Source organism: Pichia kudriavzevii, chromosome 4, assembly GCF_003054445.1.
Source record: "Pichia kudriavzevii chromosome 4, complete sequence".
Classification (NCBI taxonomy): domain Eukaryota; kingdom Fungi; phylum Ascomycota; class Pichiomycetes; order Pichiales; family Pichiaceae; genus Pichia; species Pichia kudriavzevii.
Window position 1 is genome coordinate 291,874 of NC_042509.1, and position 15,282 is coordinate 307,155.

Consider the following 15,282-nt stretch of genomic DNA (forward strand, 5'->3'; position numbering starts at 1 on the left):
AAAAAAAACTCTAGTAGTAAATAACTCTTATTGATCTATGCTATTGTAATGTCTCTTCAACTTATTATTGAAATGTAGATTTTTCTCATGAATTGCGCCATCAGCACCTTCGATGGCGTTGCTCTTGTGACGATGTTCATATACCTTCTTTTCCCAGGAAGTAACCTTTTGGACATATTTGTCAAGTTTTGTCCTGGATGTCAGTTTACTGCGTATCTCTTCCTCCCCAAGACCTTCAGCCTTTAATTTTTTCACTAGTTCTTTTTCCTCTAAATATTCTGTCCTTGTTTTCTTCAACCCATGATCGTCCATTTCTTTGACATTTTTGGCATACGTCCTTTCAGCTAGCTTCTTATAATTCTGTAGAGCCAGTTGGCTTTCGCCTTTGCATTTCCCATGTGTCTTCTTGGGTCTTTTAGTTCTCTCCTTGCCCTCAATATCATGCTCGCTTATCTGCTCGGCTTCGTCATTAAAAGCATCTTTAACTTTTTGTTTCTCACGGTTTTTCTTCTTTCCCCCACTGGCTTCGTCGTATACGGCCCGTTTGTTTGCTTGTATAGCTTCAACTCTGGCTGACTTAAGCGCCTTTATCTTCTCAAGTATCCCCTGACTTGTCCTTTGGTCAGTCATTGTTCTTTGAGTATGAATTGGAAAGGAAAAAAAAAGAAAACATTCAATGAAATTGAAAATGGAGGCTCGAAGAAAAACAGGAAAACTAAAGTTCCCCTTTATCACCATTGACTCTAGTTGATAACAAACGTTATAGACACAATAAAGATTTTATAAACTACAAAGTGGATGGTTACGGAACACGGATACTTTTTGCACGTTGACGTTCACTTGGAGTCAATGCCCATTCAATTCCTGAATCAGGATCGTCCAACGCAATGACCTCTTCTTCTTCAATTGTCGCAACAACCATTACAATTTGTTGAACTTTGACAAATTTGGCCCGTAAACCATAATTGAATTTTGAAAACTCGCTTATGATAGTATTGACATCCTGTTCTAATTTATAGGCACCTATGTGGTTGACCTTCTTTTCGAGCTGCCAAATTCTTGCTTCCAGCAACTCAGATGCTAAATCAACAATTTTTTCAATTAAAATACTACAAATTGGGTTGGCTAGAGTCGTCACAAAAGGAATTATGATTGAGTTCCAGTTTTTAATAAAAGTATTCACTAAATTCTCCTCATTCGCTGGCTTGTTTGTGTATACTTGTTCACCCTCATTAGCATTGTCCTTATCTAGTTCGACGACGAAGTATTGACCATCTTCCACTGTCATATAATAGTTATTCATCAGCGCTTTGTTTAACAACCTAACAATTCGAGCCTTAATCACCTTGTCGAACATTACTTTCAAGTTCTTGTTAACTATGGAATCCTTGCGCTCGATGAAACCAGTAGGGATACTTTGCAAAATTCCTTCAATCTTCAAACTGATGCTCTCAGTTGTCGGTACCTCTATATTGAAATCAGTATCGTAATTATTGGTATGCGGATCTAGTGACTTTCTGACCGATTGTAACTCTTGATCTTCGACTATCAACAGAGAACGTCCTTGGAAATTTCCCATGCATGACTCCACCATCTTTTTCAAGTAGTCCGATAAAACTTCAATTGTATTGAGATAGACGACGACCTTCTTTATATCTGTATCGTCACCAATAAGATAAGACTGAACATCATCCTCCCCTGTCATGGTATAAGAAATAGCTGCATTGAGGGACCTCATGAACATAGCACCAGTATTGGCAATATCGGAAGCGGAAACATTCAGTGAACCACCCGCCACTGGGGTACCACTTCTAGATCTAGGGCTACTGGCAACTGAATCGGAAAACAACTTTTCCGCAAGCGGATTTTGCTGTTGGTGTATTTTTTGTAAAGTCTCTTTGCTCAATAAGCTTGAATTAGATTTGAGGTTCACAGAACCAAGTCGCTGTTGGATAATATTCATAAAATCATTCAGCAGAACCCTTTTTATGTTGGAAATCATATTTTTAACAGAAGATAACTCGCCCGTAGCCAAGACTTCCATCATTATGGTATTTAGTACAACAATAATGTCATCAGCAAGAGAGGAAATGGGTGGCTCCTCAGGTATGAGAGCATATAGGTCATGAGATGATGAGTGTTCGACCTTTTTATAAACTAAGGTCAAAAATTTCAAACAGTTCGAAAGGTGAGGAATAAAGCTGGAAATCGTCTCAAGTTTGCATGCCTTCTCTAATGTTCTTCTGATAATATATGTACATGCCGTATCAAATTGATTGACAATATCATTATGAATCCGTATGCCAAATGATGAAAGGATCAGGGGTGTTGGATAAACAACCTTATCCTTGTCAGTATCTAAAAACTCATTCCAGAGCACAACAAAAAATTTGGAATACATAGACCAATGGTTCATCATGGTAGAAAGTTCATCGGTAACTTGTGATATTTCTATCAGCTCAACCGATTCACTGTCTTCAACATCCATATCTTCTTGATCACTTTCACTTTCAGCAGCATTTTTGTATATTTCTTTGATTAAAATAGGATAATCATAGTTTCTTACATCACTCAATAATCTATCGAGTTGTTTCGAATCGCAGTATGTTTCAATAATAAGATTACTTTGTAGATCGCATTCGATTTGTATATCTTTCAAAATGGAATTAACAACATTTTTCCCATAGTAAGATTTAATAACCTTGGAATGTTGCACTAGTATTCCTGAGATAGTTTGGTATAATCGGAATAGCAATTGCGAGTAAAGCTCAGGTTTGGGTTGTTGATTATGGACGTTTCTAATAATAGTTCTAGATTGTTCACTGATAATACCACAAATGAATTTTGAATAACACTTGAGCCCAACTTTTGCTCTTCCAATAAGAGGAAAAAGCTGGAAAAAATATGTTAGTTTATCGACATCCCTATTAGACGCAGCACAATTGAATTCGTTGATAAAAATATGCTCCAATTCATTGATCCATCTCTGTAGTATATCTGATGGCAAATCTTCTAGCTGGCTTGTAGGTACTTTAAACTCTACGTATGGATCATCAATCAATCCCTCAGGTAATTGAAGCATCACCGAAATCGACCTTGACGCAATGAGCCAATCCTTTCTCTCAATTGCATCACTTGCTCTTGATAATTCAGACTTCAAAGCCTTCACATTATCAATATAATCCTTCACAGTTTTCAATTGCGACTTGGCGCTATCCAAAACACGAACACGTTCTGTAATTTTGTAGCTCAAAGAATTGGCATTTTCCATTATTGATTTCAAGCTCCTTGATTGATTTAATGTAGAAGAAAGGTCAACTCGTGCTAGCTCTGCCGATCTAACAGCAGATTGATGATGCATCACACTTTTTGATTCAATCTTTTCGAGATCTTCGTCAATTGCAGCCTTCTCTTGAGCAATATCGTTCAACAATTTAGAAAGTTGCTGAAGATTTGTAGCAGTTCTTAATGTATTTTCTAACGAATTCAATTGATCTCTCACCAGCACATTGTCTGAGTTTTCATCATGTTTTCGTTGTTTCCCATTAGAGGTCATATCTTCTCTTAGTTGTTTGTAGTTGACGTGCACCTCTCACCCAGAAGGTACACTATAGATATATATATATATATATATATGTATATTTTTTTTTCCCTGTGTGTATTCAAATATAGACGCATCTAATTTGGAGCTCGAAACAGTGTTTGAGAATTTTATGTTGGACGCTCGAATTCAAATCTTTGTAGATTCATGTCTCTTCCACATCCTGAAAAATTTTATGTAGTTTTTTGGGTCCTATCTTCTTTCCTCTTAGTCAGAAGAAGAATCGGCTAAAATCACGTCTTTGGCAAAACAAAAGGAGAAGATATTTTGATCAGATTAGGATATGACTACCGTTGAAAAAATCAAGGCGATCGAAGATGAAATGGCCAGAACGCAAAAGAACAAGGCTACCGAAAAGCATTTGGGAATGCTTAAGGCCAAGTTGGCAAAGCTTAGGGCCGACTTGTTGAAAGATGCTGCTGCTGGTAGTGGTGGTGGCGCCGGTATTGGGTTTGATGTTAAGAAATCGGGTGCTGCATCTATCGGATTTGTTGGTTTCCCATCAGTTGGTAAATCCACCTTACTAACAAAACTTACAGGTACCACTTCAGAAGCTGCAGCTTACGAGTTCACAACCTTAACTACTGTCCCAGGTGTCATTAGATATAGAGGTGCAAAAATCCAAATGCTCGATCTGCCAGGTATCATTGAGGGTGCCAAAGACGGTAGGGGTAGAGGTAGACAAGTTATTGCGGTAGCAAGATCTTGTGATTTGATTTTCATTGTTTTGGATGTCAATAAACCACTTCGTCATAAACAAATCATTGAACACGAACTGGAAGGTTTTGGTATCAGATTGAATAAAACACCACCTGATATTATCATCAAGAAGAAAGAAAAGGGAGGTATTAGTATAACATCCACAGTCGCTTTGACTAAAATTGATGAGGATGAGGTCAAAGCGGTTTTGAATGAATATAGGATCAACTCTTGTGAAGTTTCATTCCGTCAAGATGCCACAGTCGATGACTTGATTGATGTTCTCGAGGCCCACAACAGAAAGTATATTCCTGCTGTTTATGTGTTAAACAAGATTGATTCCTTCTCTATTGAAGAGCTCGAACTTCTATACCGTATTCCAAATGCAGTTCCGATTTCCAGTGGAAATGAATGGAACCTAGATGAATTGTTGGAAGTTATGTGGGATCGGTTAAATCTTGTGAGAGTCTATACAAAACCAAAGGGACGCTTACCTGATTTCTCTGATCCAGTTGTTTTAAAAGGTGACAAATGTTCAGTCGAAGATTTTTGTATGAAGATCCACAAATCCTTAGTTGATGATTTCAAATCGGCATTGGTATATGGTACCAGTGTCAAGCACCAAAATCAGTATGTTGGTTTATCTCATAAACTACAAGATGAAGATGTTATTACTATTTTAAAGAAATAGAAATGTGGATTTCTGTAAACTCTAGTATAGTTTTCTTTGGATATTGTCTCTTTAGCCTAATAGCCTTTTGGGAAGGGCCTTTTCTCAGTTTTATACATATAATACACACACATATATATATATATATATATACTTGTATAGGCATCCCAAAATTACTTGCTGTTATGTTCCGTACTTATGACACTCATACACTGAAATTTGTTTGCGTAATTTGCCTTATAGAGTCTTATAAGTCCATCATCACCACAACTACTCAAGATAGTTCCTGTCAAATTCCAGCTAACTTTCCATACCTCTCCTGCGTGATCATTGAACGAACTCAGAAGAGCAATTTCCAAATCTAACTCGTCGGTTTTATCGTTCTTTTGACGCTCTTCAAGCTTGAATATTCTAACAAACCCATCCTTACTTGCCGTGGCTATTAAGTGATAGCTTCTTCCCATTGTAGGTGCCCATGAGACGCTCCGGATAAGACCCTTATGTTCGGGTAAAACAAGGCCTTGCACGTACTTGTTGGATCCTTCGTTTTTATAATAAATATAAGCTTGATCCAAGGCGCTTACTATAAATTTCTCAACACTAAATCTGGAAGGACACCATGACAAACTAAAATCGCTTTGTAAATGATTTGCAACTGGATTTTTCAGCACGGGGATTTCCTCTATGGCAACCCACTGAGAGAGATCATTTGGATCTGTTGATTCGTACAGTCTTAGTTTACCGTCACTGCCTATAGCACCAATCCTAAGTCCTAAGTGAGCGGGTAAAAAGCAGGCATCGTATATTGGTCCATGCGAATCTGCTATAGTTGCGACTTTGGCCCATCGTCTACCTGAATTAATTGGCTCCTCAAATTGTTCTTCCCATATTTTAACAGTACGGTCGTACGATGCAGAGAGCAATAGGTGCCCAAACTCCGGGTGTGCAAAATCAACTTTAACAACAACACTATCATGGGCTTTCCATGAATCATTCAACTCCCAAAACGAAGTAGATGAGTCCAAATCAAACACTTTTACATGTTGGTCTGCACTACACGTTGCCAATTGACGACCATAGAAATCGTAACAAACGTCCAGTATTAAATCTTGGTGGGACGTTGGAAAGGGTTTGACAATGTTCATCTACTCGGTTTCTGTGTTGTTGGCCTTTGTAGAAGTATCTATATGCTAAGTAATATTGACCTTAAACAGTTAATCCCTCGTTCCGCTAAAAGGAACATGTTCCACCAAATTTGTTGAAGTGTTGATTTACGTATAAAAATCAAGCGAACAAAGAAAAACATGCTCGCCGCTCGCCATGGCCGAGCCTCTCCTTCCTCTCCGAAAGGGTATGATACGTTCCTTTCCTGCTCCAACTAATCTCTTGAGGAGCAATCTGTCTATAAGAGTATAGATACCGAGAACCAATTAGAGAAATTAAACTATACACGTACAAAATGTTTAGACTTGCTTCACCTTCTAATTTCATTAAGAAATTCGATACTTTGCGTTTTACGAAACAAGCCATCCAGTCCCAGTCTAAGAGATTTGTCTCTTACAACAAGGCCAATTCTAACTACACAAATTTCGCAAGAGTTAGAACAGCAACCAGAGAAACTCCAAACATGGCTTTGACTTTCTTGGGTGTCCTTGGTGTTTCTTCCCTATATCTTGCAGCCCATAAGCCAATTCTGAATGAGACGGGCTTTGCTAATGGACCTGTTTTGATTGATACCAAGAAGGGTGCAGTTAATCTCGACCAAGAAATAAAGCAATCACAGTACGATGGTGCCTTTGATGGTAAATTGAACTACCGTCAAGTAGCTATTGGTTCTATTGCAGGTTTAGTCCTTGGTTATGCACTTTCGAGATTAAGCTCCATTTTATTTGTTGTATCAATTGGTTTGTACTGCCTCAATGTTTATCTTCGTAGACAAGGAATCGTGGCGGTCGATACAAAGAAAGTTTTCAAAGGAGCGGTAGACAGCGTCTCATGGGATGAGCTGGTTTTTGAAAAGGCCAGCTTTAGTGTCCCATTTGTCTTGAGTTTCTTTACTGCTGCTTCCTTATAAAGCTCTTTTCCTTAAAACTCTAAAGTTATTCGTATCATTTATAATCGAAAATTATAACCACTTAGCAGACGATTCATGATGAGAATCCCTTTACTTATTTATACAGTAGTGACATTGCAGTTGTGTCAAGTTACACCACAAATTATATCATTGTCCTCAAGAAAATTGCATCTCATCTACAGCCCATTCTACTATGCTCTTCAGCTTACTGTCCTCCTCCTGCTCATCTAACTCGTCAATTATTTTTAGATCGTCTAGGAGTTTAGGATACTCATGCATATCCAAAGTTTTATCTAGTTTATATTCATTTAGCCGTTTCTGGAGCTTCTCGTTAGACTCTCGAAGAGCAGATAATTGTTCATCCAGATTCTTAACTACCTCTCTTTTCATGGTAATCATATGCGCCTTCACCAATTCGGTGGGTGACAAATCGGATACATCAATCTGAACTTTCTCCCCATTGCATTTTCTTTGCTCAGCTTTCTCGATAACTTTATCCAATTCGTTCAAATGCAACTGCAATTGTCGTTCCATAAATATCTTCTGAAACTCAGATTCAGCCTTCGACTGCCATGAACTCACTACTTGTTTCCTCACATATTCTAGAGAGGAAACGTCAATTTGTGGATAACATGAAACAAAGGCCTTGAGGGTAATTTTCGAAAGCGTCTTCTGGAGTGCATAGGATAACGCTGAGTGTAACGCTTCAAACCGTATGTGTCTGTTAGTCTCGGCCATGTCAAATCCTTTAACTTGATTCTTATTGTCTCTTTCTTTACACTGTCAATGTACACTCAAAATGAAAACACCAATGTCTTACACATAAACATCAACAGGCGCCTGTGTTCGCATCAGGAAAAAATCTTTGTTATCCACAGACGTTGAAGTTATGATTTCATACAAGTAGCACGCTTACATAGCGTCTCTACACAAATTGCAACATGGTTCTTCTATTTCGATTGAGTTACACTTCTGAATCAGCATGAAATGGGAAGACCCCCTCTTTCTCCACTTCAATGATAACTTGATATTTAGAAAATGTAGTCAGCAAATCTTCTCCAGCTCGCATACATAATTACCAAATTCAGTATGATTTTTTCTTTTCATTTCAAAAAAAAAATTTTATTCACAGATAGTTTGTGCAGATTCCACAGCAAAGAGCTTCTTCAAAATAGACTATCTGGCAAGACAAGTACCAATATGAAGCTTATAGTATCGTGTGAAGATACCGGTGCCTTGAAAGTGGTCACTGCACAACATGGTGTCGACACGTCCAGGCCAGCACCAAAGGATGATCCAAATGCAGTAGCACCACCAACAATCACCACACATGCCACTGGATACTCTAGGAAATCTAGGGTAGTTCATATGGTCAAGTCACCCAAGACGGGTAACATTGCTGTCACTCGCTCTGATGGATCTGTCCAAGTTTACGATACCGCTAAATTACGAAACAATGAGGTATGCAACGATGATTCAGAGCTTCTTCCCCTACTATCTGAACATAAAAATGTTATTCCAGAAAGCACTAATAAGGACAATGAAGTCTTTGTAGACTTAGCCGTGGATGATATAGGACGCCTCTTAACAGCAACAAATAAAGGTACACTTTTTATCTGGTCATCTGAGGAGAAACTATCAGACAACCCGGCCAATTATCAATTACCACTGAAACCCAACGAGGTGGTTGAAACATTTCAACTTCATCCTGGAAAAACTGATGATACTTTATATATCGCATATGGAGGAAAGGAAACCGATTTACGTATAGTTAAGTTACCAACTTCTAGTGGACATAGTGAAACCCCAGAAATTGTATTTGCAGCTAAGAATGTTTCCAACTCAAAACTTGAGTTGCGTGTGCCGATACATATAAAGAAGATCCTTTTTGATAAATCCAGCACTCCAGAAAACTTCAAGCTGTACACTTTTACACAATGGGGAGACTTAAGATTCTATGATTCTTCACAGGGACGTAAACCAAGATATTCTAAACTCATCTTACCTAGCAAGGGCCCAGTAACAAATGCAATATGGATGAATGATGACTTTGTTGTCACCAATACCAGTGGAATAGTTGAAAAGGTGAATTCAACTTCGGGTTCTCAAGTCTGTCAATTTAAAGATCACATTGGATCCATTCAATCACTCTTCAACTTTAATGATTCAATTTTAGTAACTGCAGGTACAGATCGTTATGTTCGTGCTTATAACAATAAAACTAGGGATTGTATTGTCAAAGTATTTGTTGGAACGCAATCCAATGCAGTTATTCTTTTGGAAGACTCCGAAACTTTAGGGCGCCATAAAGCAAATATTATTGGTGACAGAGCCCTGGAATCCATCAGAAAACAAGAAGAATATATGGCCAGAAAAGCGTCTGCTGCTGCTGAAGATTCTGGAGAGGAAAGTGACGAAGATGAACTATGGAGTAAATTGGATAGCTCGAGTGTAACGCAGAGAAGAAAGAGAAGAAAGATCACATTAGCATAGGACAGCTTATATATTTCCCATGTAAAATACATGTATAGACTAATAATTTTCGTTCATGCTGACCTCTGTAAAGACAAAATGAATAAGAGATCCAACAAGCAAAAAAAACAGTATATTCAAAAAAATCTCCGAGACCGGGAATTGAACCCGGGTCTCCCGCGTGACAAGCGGAAATTCTAGCCACTAAACTATCTCGGATAACTGCGCAAGCCCGGAATCGAACCAGGGGCTCAACGATGGCAACGTTGAATTTTACCACTAAACCACTTGCGCTTGTTATGAATTTGAAAGTGTTGCTGGTAGTCCGTAGTTTAGAATCTGATTGTTGATAGTTTATATTCTACATATTTTATATCTCAATTTTCTAAATGTAACTATAAAACGTTCCCTTTTTAAATACTGGTTAAAAAAAAGAAGAGGTAGATATCCTTCTGATTCTTTACTTACTCTGATCTAAAATAGGTACTTCTTATACTCAGTTTTTTTTAAACACAATACAGCAAGCTAAACATATTACATCATACAGTTTTGTTTTTCTTTTCACTGTTTTTGGAAAAGCTTCATGCCTGCGTTTATAGAAATATTTGGTTGTTTTATATTCTTAGTTTGTTATTGTAATGTTTATTATAATCTCTTTTCATAACTGTTCAATTTCAAATTATGGATGATAAAAAAAACGACTAATAGCTGTTGACGAGTATGTCATTTCAATTCTTTGCCAATAACTCCCTTTACTATAATTTCAACATGCCAGATATGTATGTTTATTATTGCTTCTGAGTTATATTTACTTCAGTATAGAATACTTTGAAAGAAATCATGTAAGAGATCAGACAAAGGACTATCTCTCTATTTCCACATCGGGTAATCATATAGAAGGTTGAAGAAGATTGTAGAAGGTTAAACAGAAGTTCTAGAAGATAATTAAATCCCTCAAAATGCTATTTTTTAAATTAAAGAATTACTATTTAAACAGAGGACATTCCATATATGTTCTCAGAGAATTAACGTATAAAAATATATAAGATAAAAATAAGCAATAATCAGATTCTAAAGTACGCACCACCAGCAACACTTTCAATTGGTAGCACCGGATAGTTAGAAAAGTTCAACAAAGAAATTAAACATGAATTCAGAAGTTAACGCGATGCATGCAGGTTCTAACCCGTCGCAAGTTAACTTAAACATGGTATTCAAGGGTAACGAAAAGAACTCTGTTCGTTTAGCCCAACAATTTCTGTTCAAACTTGACATGGCCTTTAAACTACAAGAAAGTATGGGAAAGGATGTCTCAGAATTATTTAAGGTAGCAACCGCAATGCTCAACCTCGATGGATCCGCTCTCGCCTGGTTCACTAACAGGTATGGAAACTCCGAATTACCTTTATGGCATCAATTTGTCGAAGAGTTTACACTCGAATTCTGTCCAACAGACGAATTTGAGTTGAGACAAGTGGCAGCAAAATACAATGGCTGTCACCAAGGTAAAAATTCCGTGGAACAATTTATCCAGGAATTTGAAGGGTACCGGACCTTACTCCCAGGTGAGTATGAGAACGAATGGGCCACCAGAGATAGGTTTGTGCAAGGATTACGTGCAGAAATTAGAGGACGCGTATTCCAACATAGACCAAACTCGCTTGCTGAAGCCAAATTTTTAGCAAGAGACTTTGAGAAGGACTCAGCACCCAGAGCTAGAGACTTTAGATTCTCGCATCAAGATAGATGGAGAGGTGAACCAATGGAAATAGACTCCATTAAAAATAAAAATTATCGTGGTCGGAATTTTGACAGTTATAAAAGAAACAAGAATTACAACAGAAACTATAATGGTGGTTACGCTGGTAGAAAACAAGACAGAGAAAATTTAAATTAGTTAGGAACCAAAAGGTGGTTGGTTCCGATATTGCTATAAACCCACCTACAATAGAAAATGCAAATCTGCAATTAAAGAACGAGATTCAACACTCTACTAAGTTTGACAAGTATATACTAGATAACAAGGATATAGAAAATTTAAGTGTTTCGAACGTTTACATGGATAGGAAAGAACTTCCGCTTTTGAAAGTTAAAAATGAATTATTTAAGGAATGTGTTGCTTTAGTTGACAGCGGTGCGTCAAGAAACTTTTTGGATTACGAATTCGTTAAATCACATCAATTAGAAAATTATTTAGAGCCTACAGAATTTGAAGATGTTGTCGCCGCTAATAAGAAAACGATCAGCGTTAAAGGAGAATTAACCTTAGAATTACAATTTAAGCTAAGAGACGAATGGCAAAATGAGAATATTAGATTCTTAGTCTTAGAGAATATCAACCATAAAATGATATTAGGTTTCCCATTTGTTAAAGATCATGGAAATAAAGTTGACTGGGAAAATATCGAAAAGGAAACGGAAACTCCTGAAATCCCAGATATCGAAGAACAAATAGAGTCAAGCGACGAAAACGACTTAGAAGAAACACAAGAAAATGAACTTATAGGTATTAACTCCATGCGTGCAGTTAGAAGAAATTTAAAGAATGTTGATAATTATCCATTATTACTGTTTGTGCAGTCAGTTGAAGAAAAAGAAAACAATAATGTTTTAGAAGAACCTTACGATGGTGTTGATGGAATTAGGAAGAAAATTCATGAAGAATTTAGAGATGTGGTGACCAATGACCAACCCACCAGTTTACCTCCCCAAAGGGATTTGACTCACAGAATTATACTCATTGAACCTACCAAGAGTACATACAGACGCCAGTACAAATTAAGTTATTCAGAGAAACAAGAGCTGAATAAACAAGTTGATGAACTGCTAAAACAAGGTTTTATCAAGCCTAGCTCCAGTCCTTTCAATAGTCCTGTATTATTTGTCAAGAAGAAAGATGGTAGTATGAGAATGTGTGTCGATTATAGGTTATTAAACAACAATACGGTAAAAGACAAGTTCCCAATACCACGAATCGATGAATTAATCACATGTTTTGGAGGAGCTTCAGTATTTTCCAAGTTGGATTTGATGTCAGGGTACTTTCAGGTCAGAATCGCAGAAAATGATATGGAAAAAACAGCCTTTTCCACAGATTACGGTCACTACGAGTGGGTTGTGATGCCTTTCGGTTTAACCAACGCCCCTAGTACTTTCCAAAGAATGATGAATAGGATTCTAGCACCTTATTTGAACCAATTTGTTCAGGTGTACCTGGATGATATTATAATTTACTCAAAGACTGTCGAAGAACACTACAGTCACATTGAAAAAATATTGGAATTGCTCAGGAGAAATAAGCTGATTGCGAAGAAAAAGAAATGCTCATTTTACTTCAAAACCTTAGGTTTCTTAGGACATCTCATTTCAAGCAGAGGTATCCAGACTGACCCTGCTAAGATAGACAAAATCAAGAGTTGGCCAATTCCGAAAAACGCCAAAGACGCTCAATCATTCCTAGGATTAGCTGGTTATTATCGAAGATTTATCAAAGATTATTCTAAGATTGCATCTCCTATAATGGAATTCGCAAATAAGAAATGTGTTTGGAAAGAACCTCAAGATAAAGCATTCGAAGAGCTGAAAGGAAAGTTGATTAATGCCCCAATTTTAGTACATCCTATTTGGGAAGATGGTTATACATTTGTGGTGCACACAGATGCTTGTGGTACTGCGTTAGGTTACGTGTTAGAACAGCTTGATTCAGATGGAAAATTACGTGGTGTAATAGCCTATGGCTCCAGGAAATTAATAGGTTCAGAATTAAATTATTCAATATATGACCGTGAATTTCTCGCTGTTGTCGAAGCATTAAAGAACTGGCGTTACTATTTATTAAATCGGCACTTTGTATTGAAAACAGATCACAGATCGTTGGTCTATTTAAAGCGACAGAATGCAATAGATAGCCATAGAGTGGCCAGATGGTTAGATTATTTAGCTGATTACGATTTCACCATTCAGTACGTGAAAGGTCCTACTAATTCAGTAGCAGACGCTTTGTCTAGGTACCCCTACGAGGAGAAAGAAGTTGGTATCAACACAATAGAATCGGTGTTAACGCCAAATCAGGAACTGCTAGAACGGATCATTAAGTCGTACGATGAAGACAATGAAATTAACGAGATATACGACATATTGAAAGAGAATTTGCCGATCCCGAAGTCAATCCATAACCACATCAAACATTATTCAATTGAGGATAATTTACTATATTTCTCAGTGGTTAAAGGAGGAAATGATCGAAGAATAGTAGTCTCCCCTAAGTCTAAGTTGGTTCAGGAAATTATTGGTAACGCTCATGACGGTAACTCTGCTGGTCATTTCGGGTATTTCAAAACATACATGAGACTTCACCCTATGTTCTACTGGCCAAATATGCTAAAAAGCGTGAAGAGATATTGTCAAAGATGTACGGTTTGCCAGAAAACCAAACCAGAGACAACTGGTCAAAGAGGATTATTTTCCCCTCTTCCAATTCCTGAAGGAAGATGGACAGACATCAGTTTGGATTTTGTCACAGGTGTTCCCAGATGCAAAAATGGACACGATATGATTTTGGTAGTGGTGGATAGATTCACGAAGATGGCACATTTCATCCCCACTAGGAAAACTGCAACCGCAGAGCAATGTGCAAAATTGATGGTAGATAATTGTTTTAAATTACATGGGATTCCAAAAAGAATGGTTTCGGATAAAGATATAAGGTTCATGAATAAATTTTGGTTTACGGTGTACAAGATATTTGGTACATCCTTACTTTTCTCGACCACTAATCATCCTCAAACCGATGGTCAAACAGAAAGAACGAACAGAATCTTAAACCAGTTACTAAGAAATTATGCGAGTAACGATCTCTACAGTTGGGACAAATGGTTGTCAATGGCCGAATTTGCCTACAATAGTTCCCATCAAGTCTCGATAGGTTCATCACCATTTGAAGTTTGCTATGGTTACTTACCAGACTCGCCAATGTTTATTTCTAGCAGTCGTGTTTCAAGTAGAAGGTACAGCAATAAAGCTGAAGAATTCGCATTAGAAATGAAAGTCATCATGGAAAATGTGAAAGAAAACATGATTGAAGCGCAAAGAAGTCAGGAAACACAGCATAATAAGTCGAGAGTGTACGAAACATTTGAAGTTGGAGATTGGATACTATTACACAAAGATGCATATGGTAGTGATAGATTGTATTACAAAATACAACCGGTATACTACGGACCCTACAAGGTTGTCAAAAAGATATCAGACAACGCTTACGAAGTTGATTTACCGAAAACGAATAAAAAGGATAGAGTAATCAATGTCAGATGGCTTAGAAGATTCTTACAAACGGATAAACAGTTTCCCAAGGTACCCCCAAGAACAATAGCTGAAGCAAGAAGTAGACTGACCGAGATTATCGGTATAGCTGGTATCGACGAAACAAACGATACATTGGATGTCTACTGGAAAGATTGTGACCCTTGTCATAGTTCAAGCATCCCATTTTCATTATTTTTAGAGATCCCAGAAGATTTACAGAGAACTTTATGGGATAATGCAAAAGCAATTGATAAGGACAATAAACTTCGGGACGAAGTTTCTAAAGCGGCGGGGTAATGTAAGAGATCAGACAAAGGACTATCTCTCTATTTCCACATCGGGTAATCATATAGAAGGTTGAAGAAGATTGTAGAAGGTTAAACAGAAGTTCTAGAAGATAATTAAATCCCTCAAAATGCTATTTTTTAAATTAAAGAATTACTATTTAAACAGAGGACATTC

At 37.4% G+C, this 15,282-nt stretch overlaps 8 protein-coding genes and 2 non-coding genes across 10 annotated transcripts; 4 read left to right on the top strand and 6 right to left on the bottom strand.

Annotated features, from left to right (window-relative positions):
- Nucleotides 1-27: 27 nt before the first annotated feature.
- Nucleotides 28-738, bottom strand: C5L36_0D01520 (uncharacterized protein; the record flags this gene model as incomplete). Its single annotated transcript, XM_029467033.1, has 1 exon — nt 28-738. One exon carries the CDS (start codon nt 736-738, stop codon nt 28-30), a length of 711 nt encoding a protein of 236 aa, XP_029322893.1.
- Nucleotides 739-802: 64 nt separating this feature from the next.
- Nucleotides 803-3,556, bottom strand: C5L36_0D01530 (uncharacterized protein; the record flags this gene model as incomplete). The annotated part of the gene is made up of 1 exon (XM_029467034.1): nt 803-3,556. One exon carries the CDS (start codon nt 3,554-3,556, stop codon nt 803-805), a length of 2,754 nt encoding a protein of 917 aa, XP_029322894.1.
- Nucleotides 3,557-3,884: 328 nt separating this feature from the next.
- On the top strand, nt 3,885-4,991 carry C5L36_0D01540 (uncharacterized protein; the record flags this gene model as incomplete). Its single annotated transcript, XM_029467035.1, has 1 exon — nt 3,885-4,991. The coding sequence occupies one exon, from the start codon at nt 3,885-3,887 to the stop codon at nt 4,989-4,991; it is 1,107 nt and encodes a 368-aa protein (XP_029322895.1).
- Nucleotides 4,992-5,143: 152 nt separating this feature from the next.
- C5L36_0D01550 (uncharacterized protein) lies at nt 5,144-6,115 on the bottom strand (the record flags this gene model as incomplete). Its single annotated transcript, XM_029467036.1, has 1 exon — nt 5,144-6,115. One exon carries the CDS (start codon nt 6,113-6,115, stop codon nt 5,144-5,146), a length of 972 nt encoding a protein of 323 aa, XP_029322896.1.
- Nucleotides 6,116-6,429: 314 nt separating this feature from the next.
- Nucleotides 6,430-7,044, top strand: C5L36_0D01560 (uncharacterized protein; the record flags this gene model as incomplete). The annotated part of the gene is made up of 1 exon (XM_029467037.1): nt 6,430-7,044. The coding sequence occupies one exon, from the start codon at nt 6,430-6,432 to the stop codon at nt 7,042-7,044; it is 615 nt and encodes a 204-aa protein (XP_029322897.1).
- A 156-nt stretch (nt 7,045-7,200) lies between these two features.
- On the bottom strand, nt 7,201-7,782 carry C5L36_0D01570 (uncharacterized protein; the record flags this gene model as incomplete). Its single annotated transcript, XM_029467038.1, has 1 exon — nt 7,201-7,782. The coding sequence occupies one exon, from the start codon at nt 7,780-7,782 to the stop codon at nt 7,201-7,203; it is 582 nt and encodes a 193-aa protein (XP_029322898.1).
- A 351-nt stretch (nt 7,783-8,133) lies between these two features.
- Nucleotides 8,134-9,537, top strand: C5L36_0D01580 (uncharacterized protein; the record flags this gene model as incomplete). The annotated part of the gene is made up of 1 exon (XM_029467039.1): nt 8,134-9,537. The coding sequence occupies one exon, from the start codon at nt 8,134-8,136 to the stop codon at nt 9,535-9,537; it is 1,404 nt and encodes a 467-aa protein (XP_029322899.1).
- Nucleotides 9,538-9,663: 126 nt separating this feature from the next.
- C5L36_0Dtrna5D lies at nt 9,664-9,735 on the bottom strand. The gene has a single exon. It is a non-coding gene; the product is annotated as a tRNA-Asp (tRNA).
- Nucleotides 9,736-9,739: 4 nt separating this feature from the next.
- Nucleotides 9,740-9,810, bottom strand: C5L36_0Dtrna9G. Its single transcript has one exon. It is a non-coding gene; the product is annotated as a tRNA-Gly (tRNA).
- Nucleotides 9,811-10,663: 853 nt separating this feature from the next.
- On the top strand, nt 10,664-15,117 carry C5L36_0D01600 (uncharacterized protein; the record flags this gene model as incomplete). Its single annotated transcript, XM_029467040.1, is given in 2 exon segments — nt 10,664-11,390; nt 11,390-15,117. Coding segments are annotated over 2 exon segments (4,455 nt in total).
- Nucleotides 15,118-15,282: the final 165 nt, after the last annotated feature.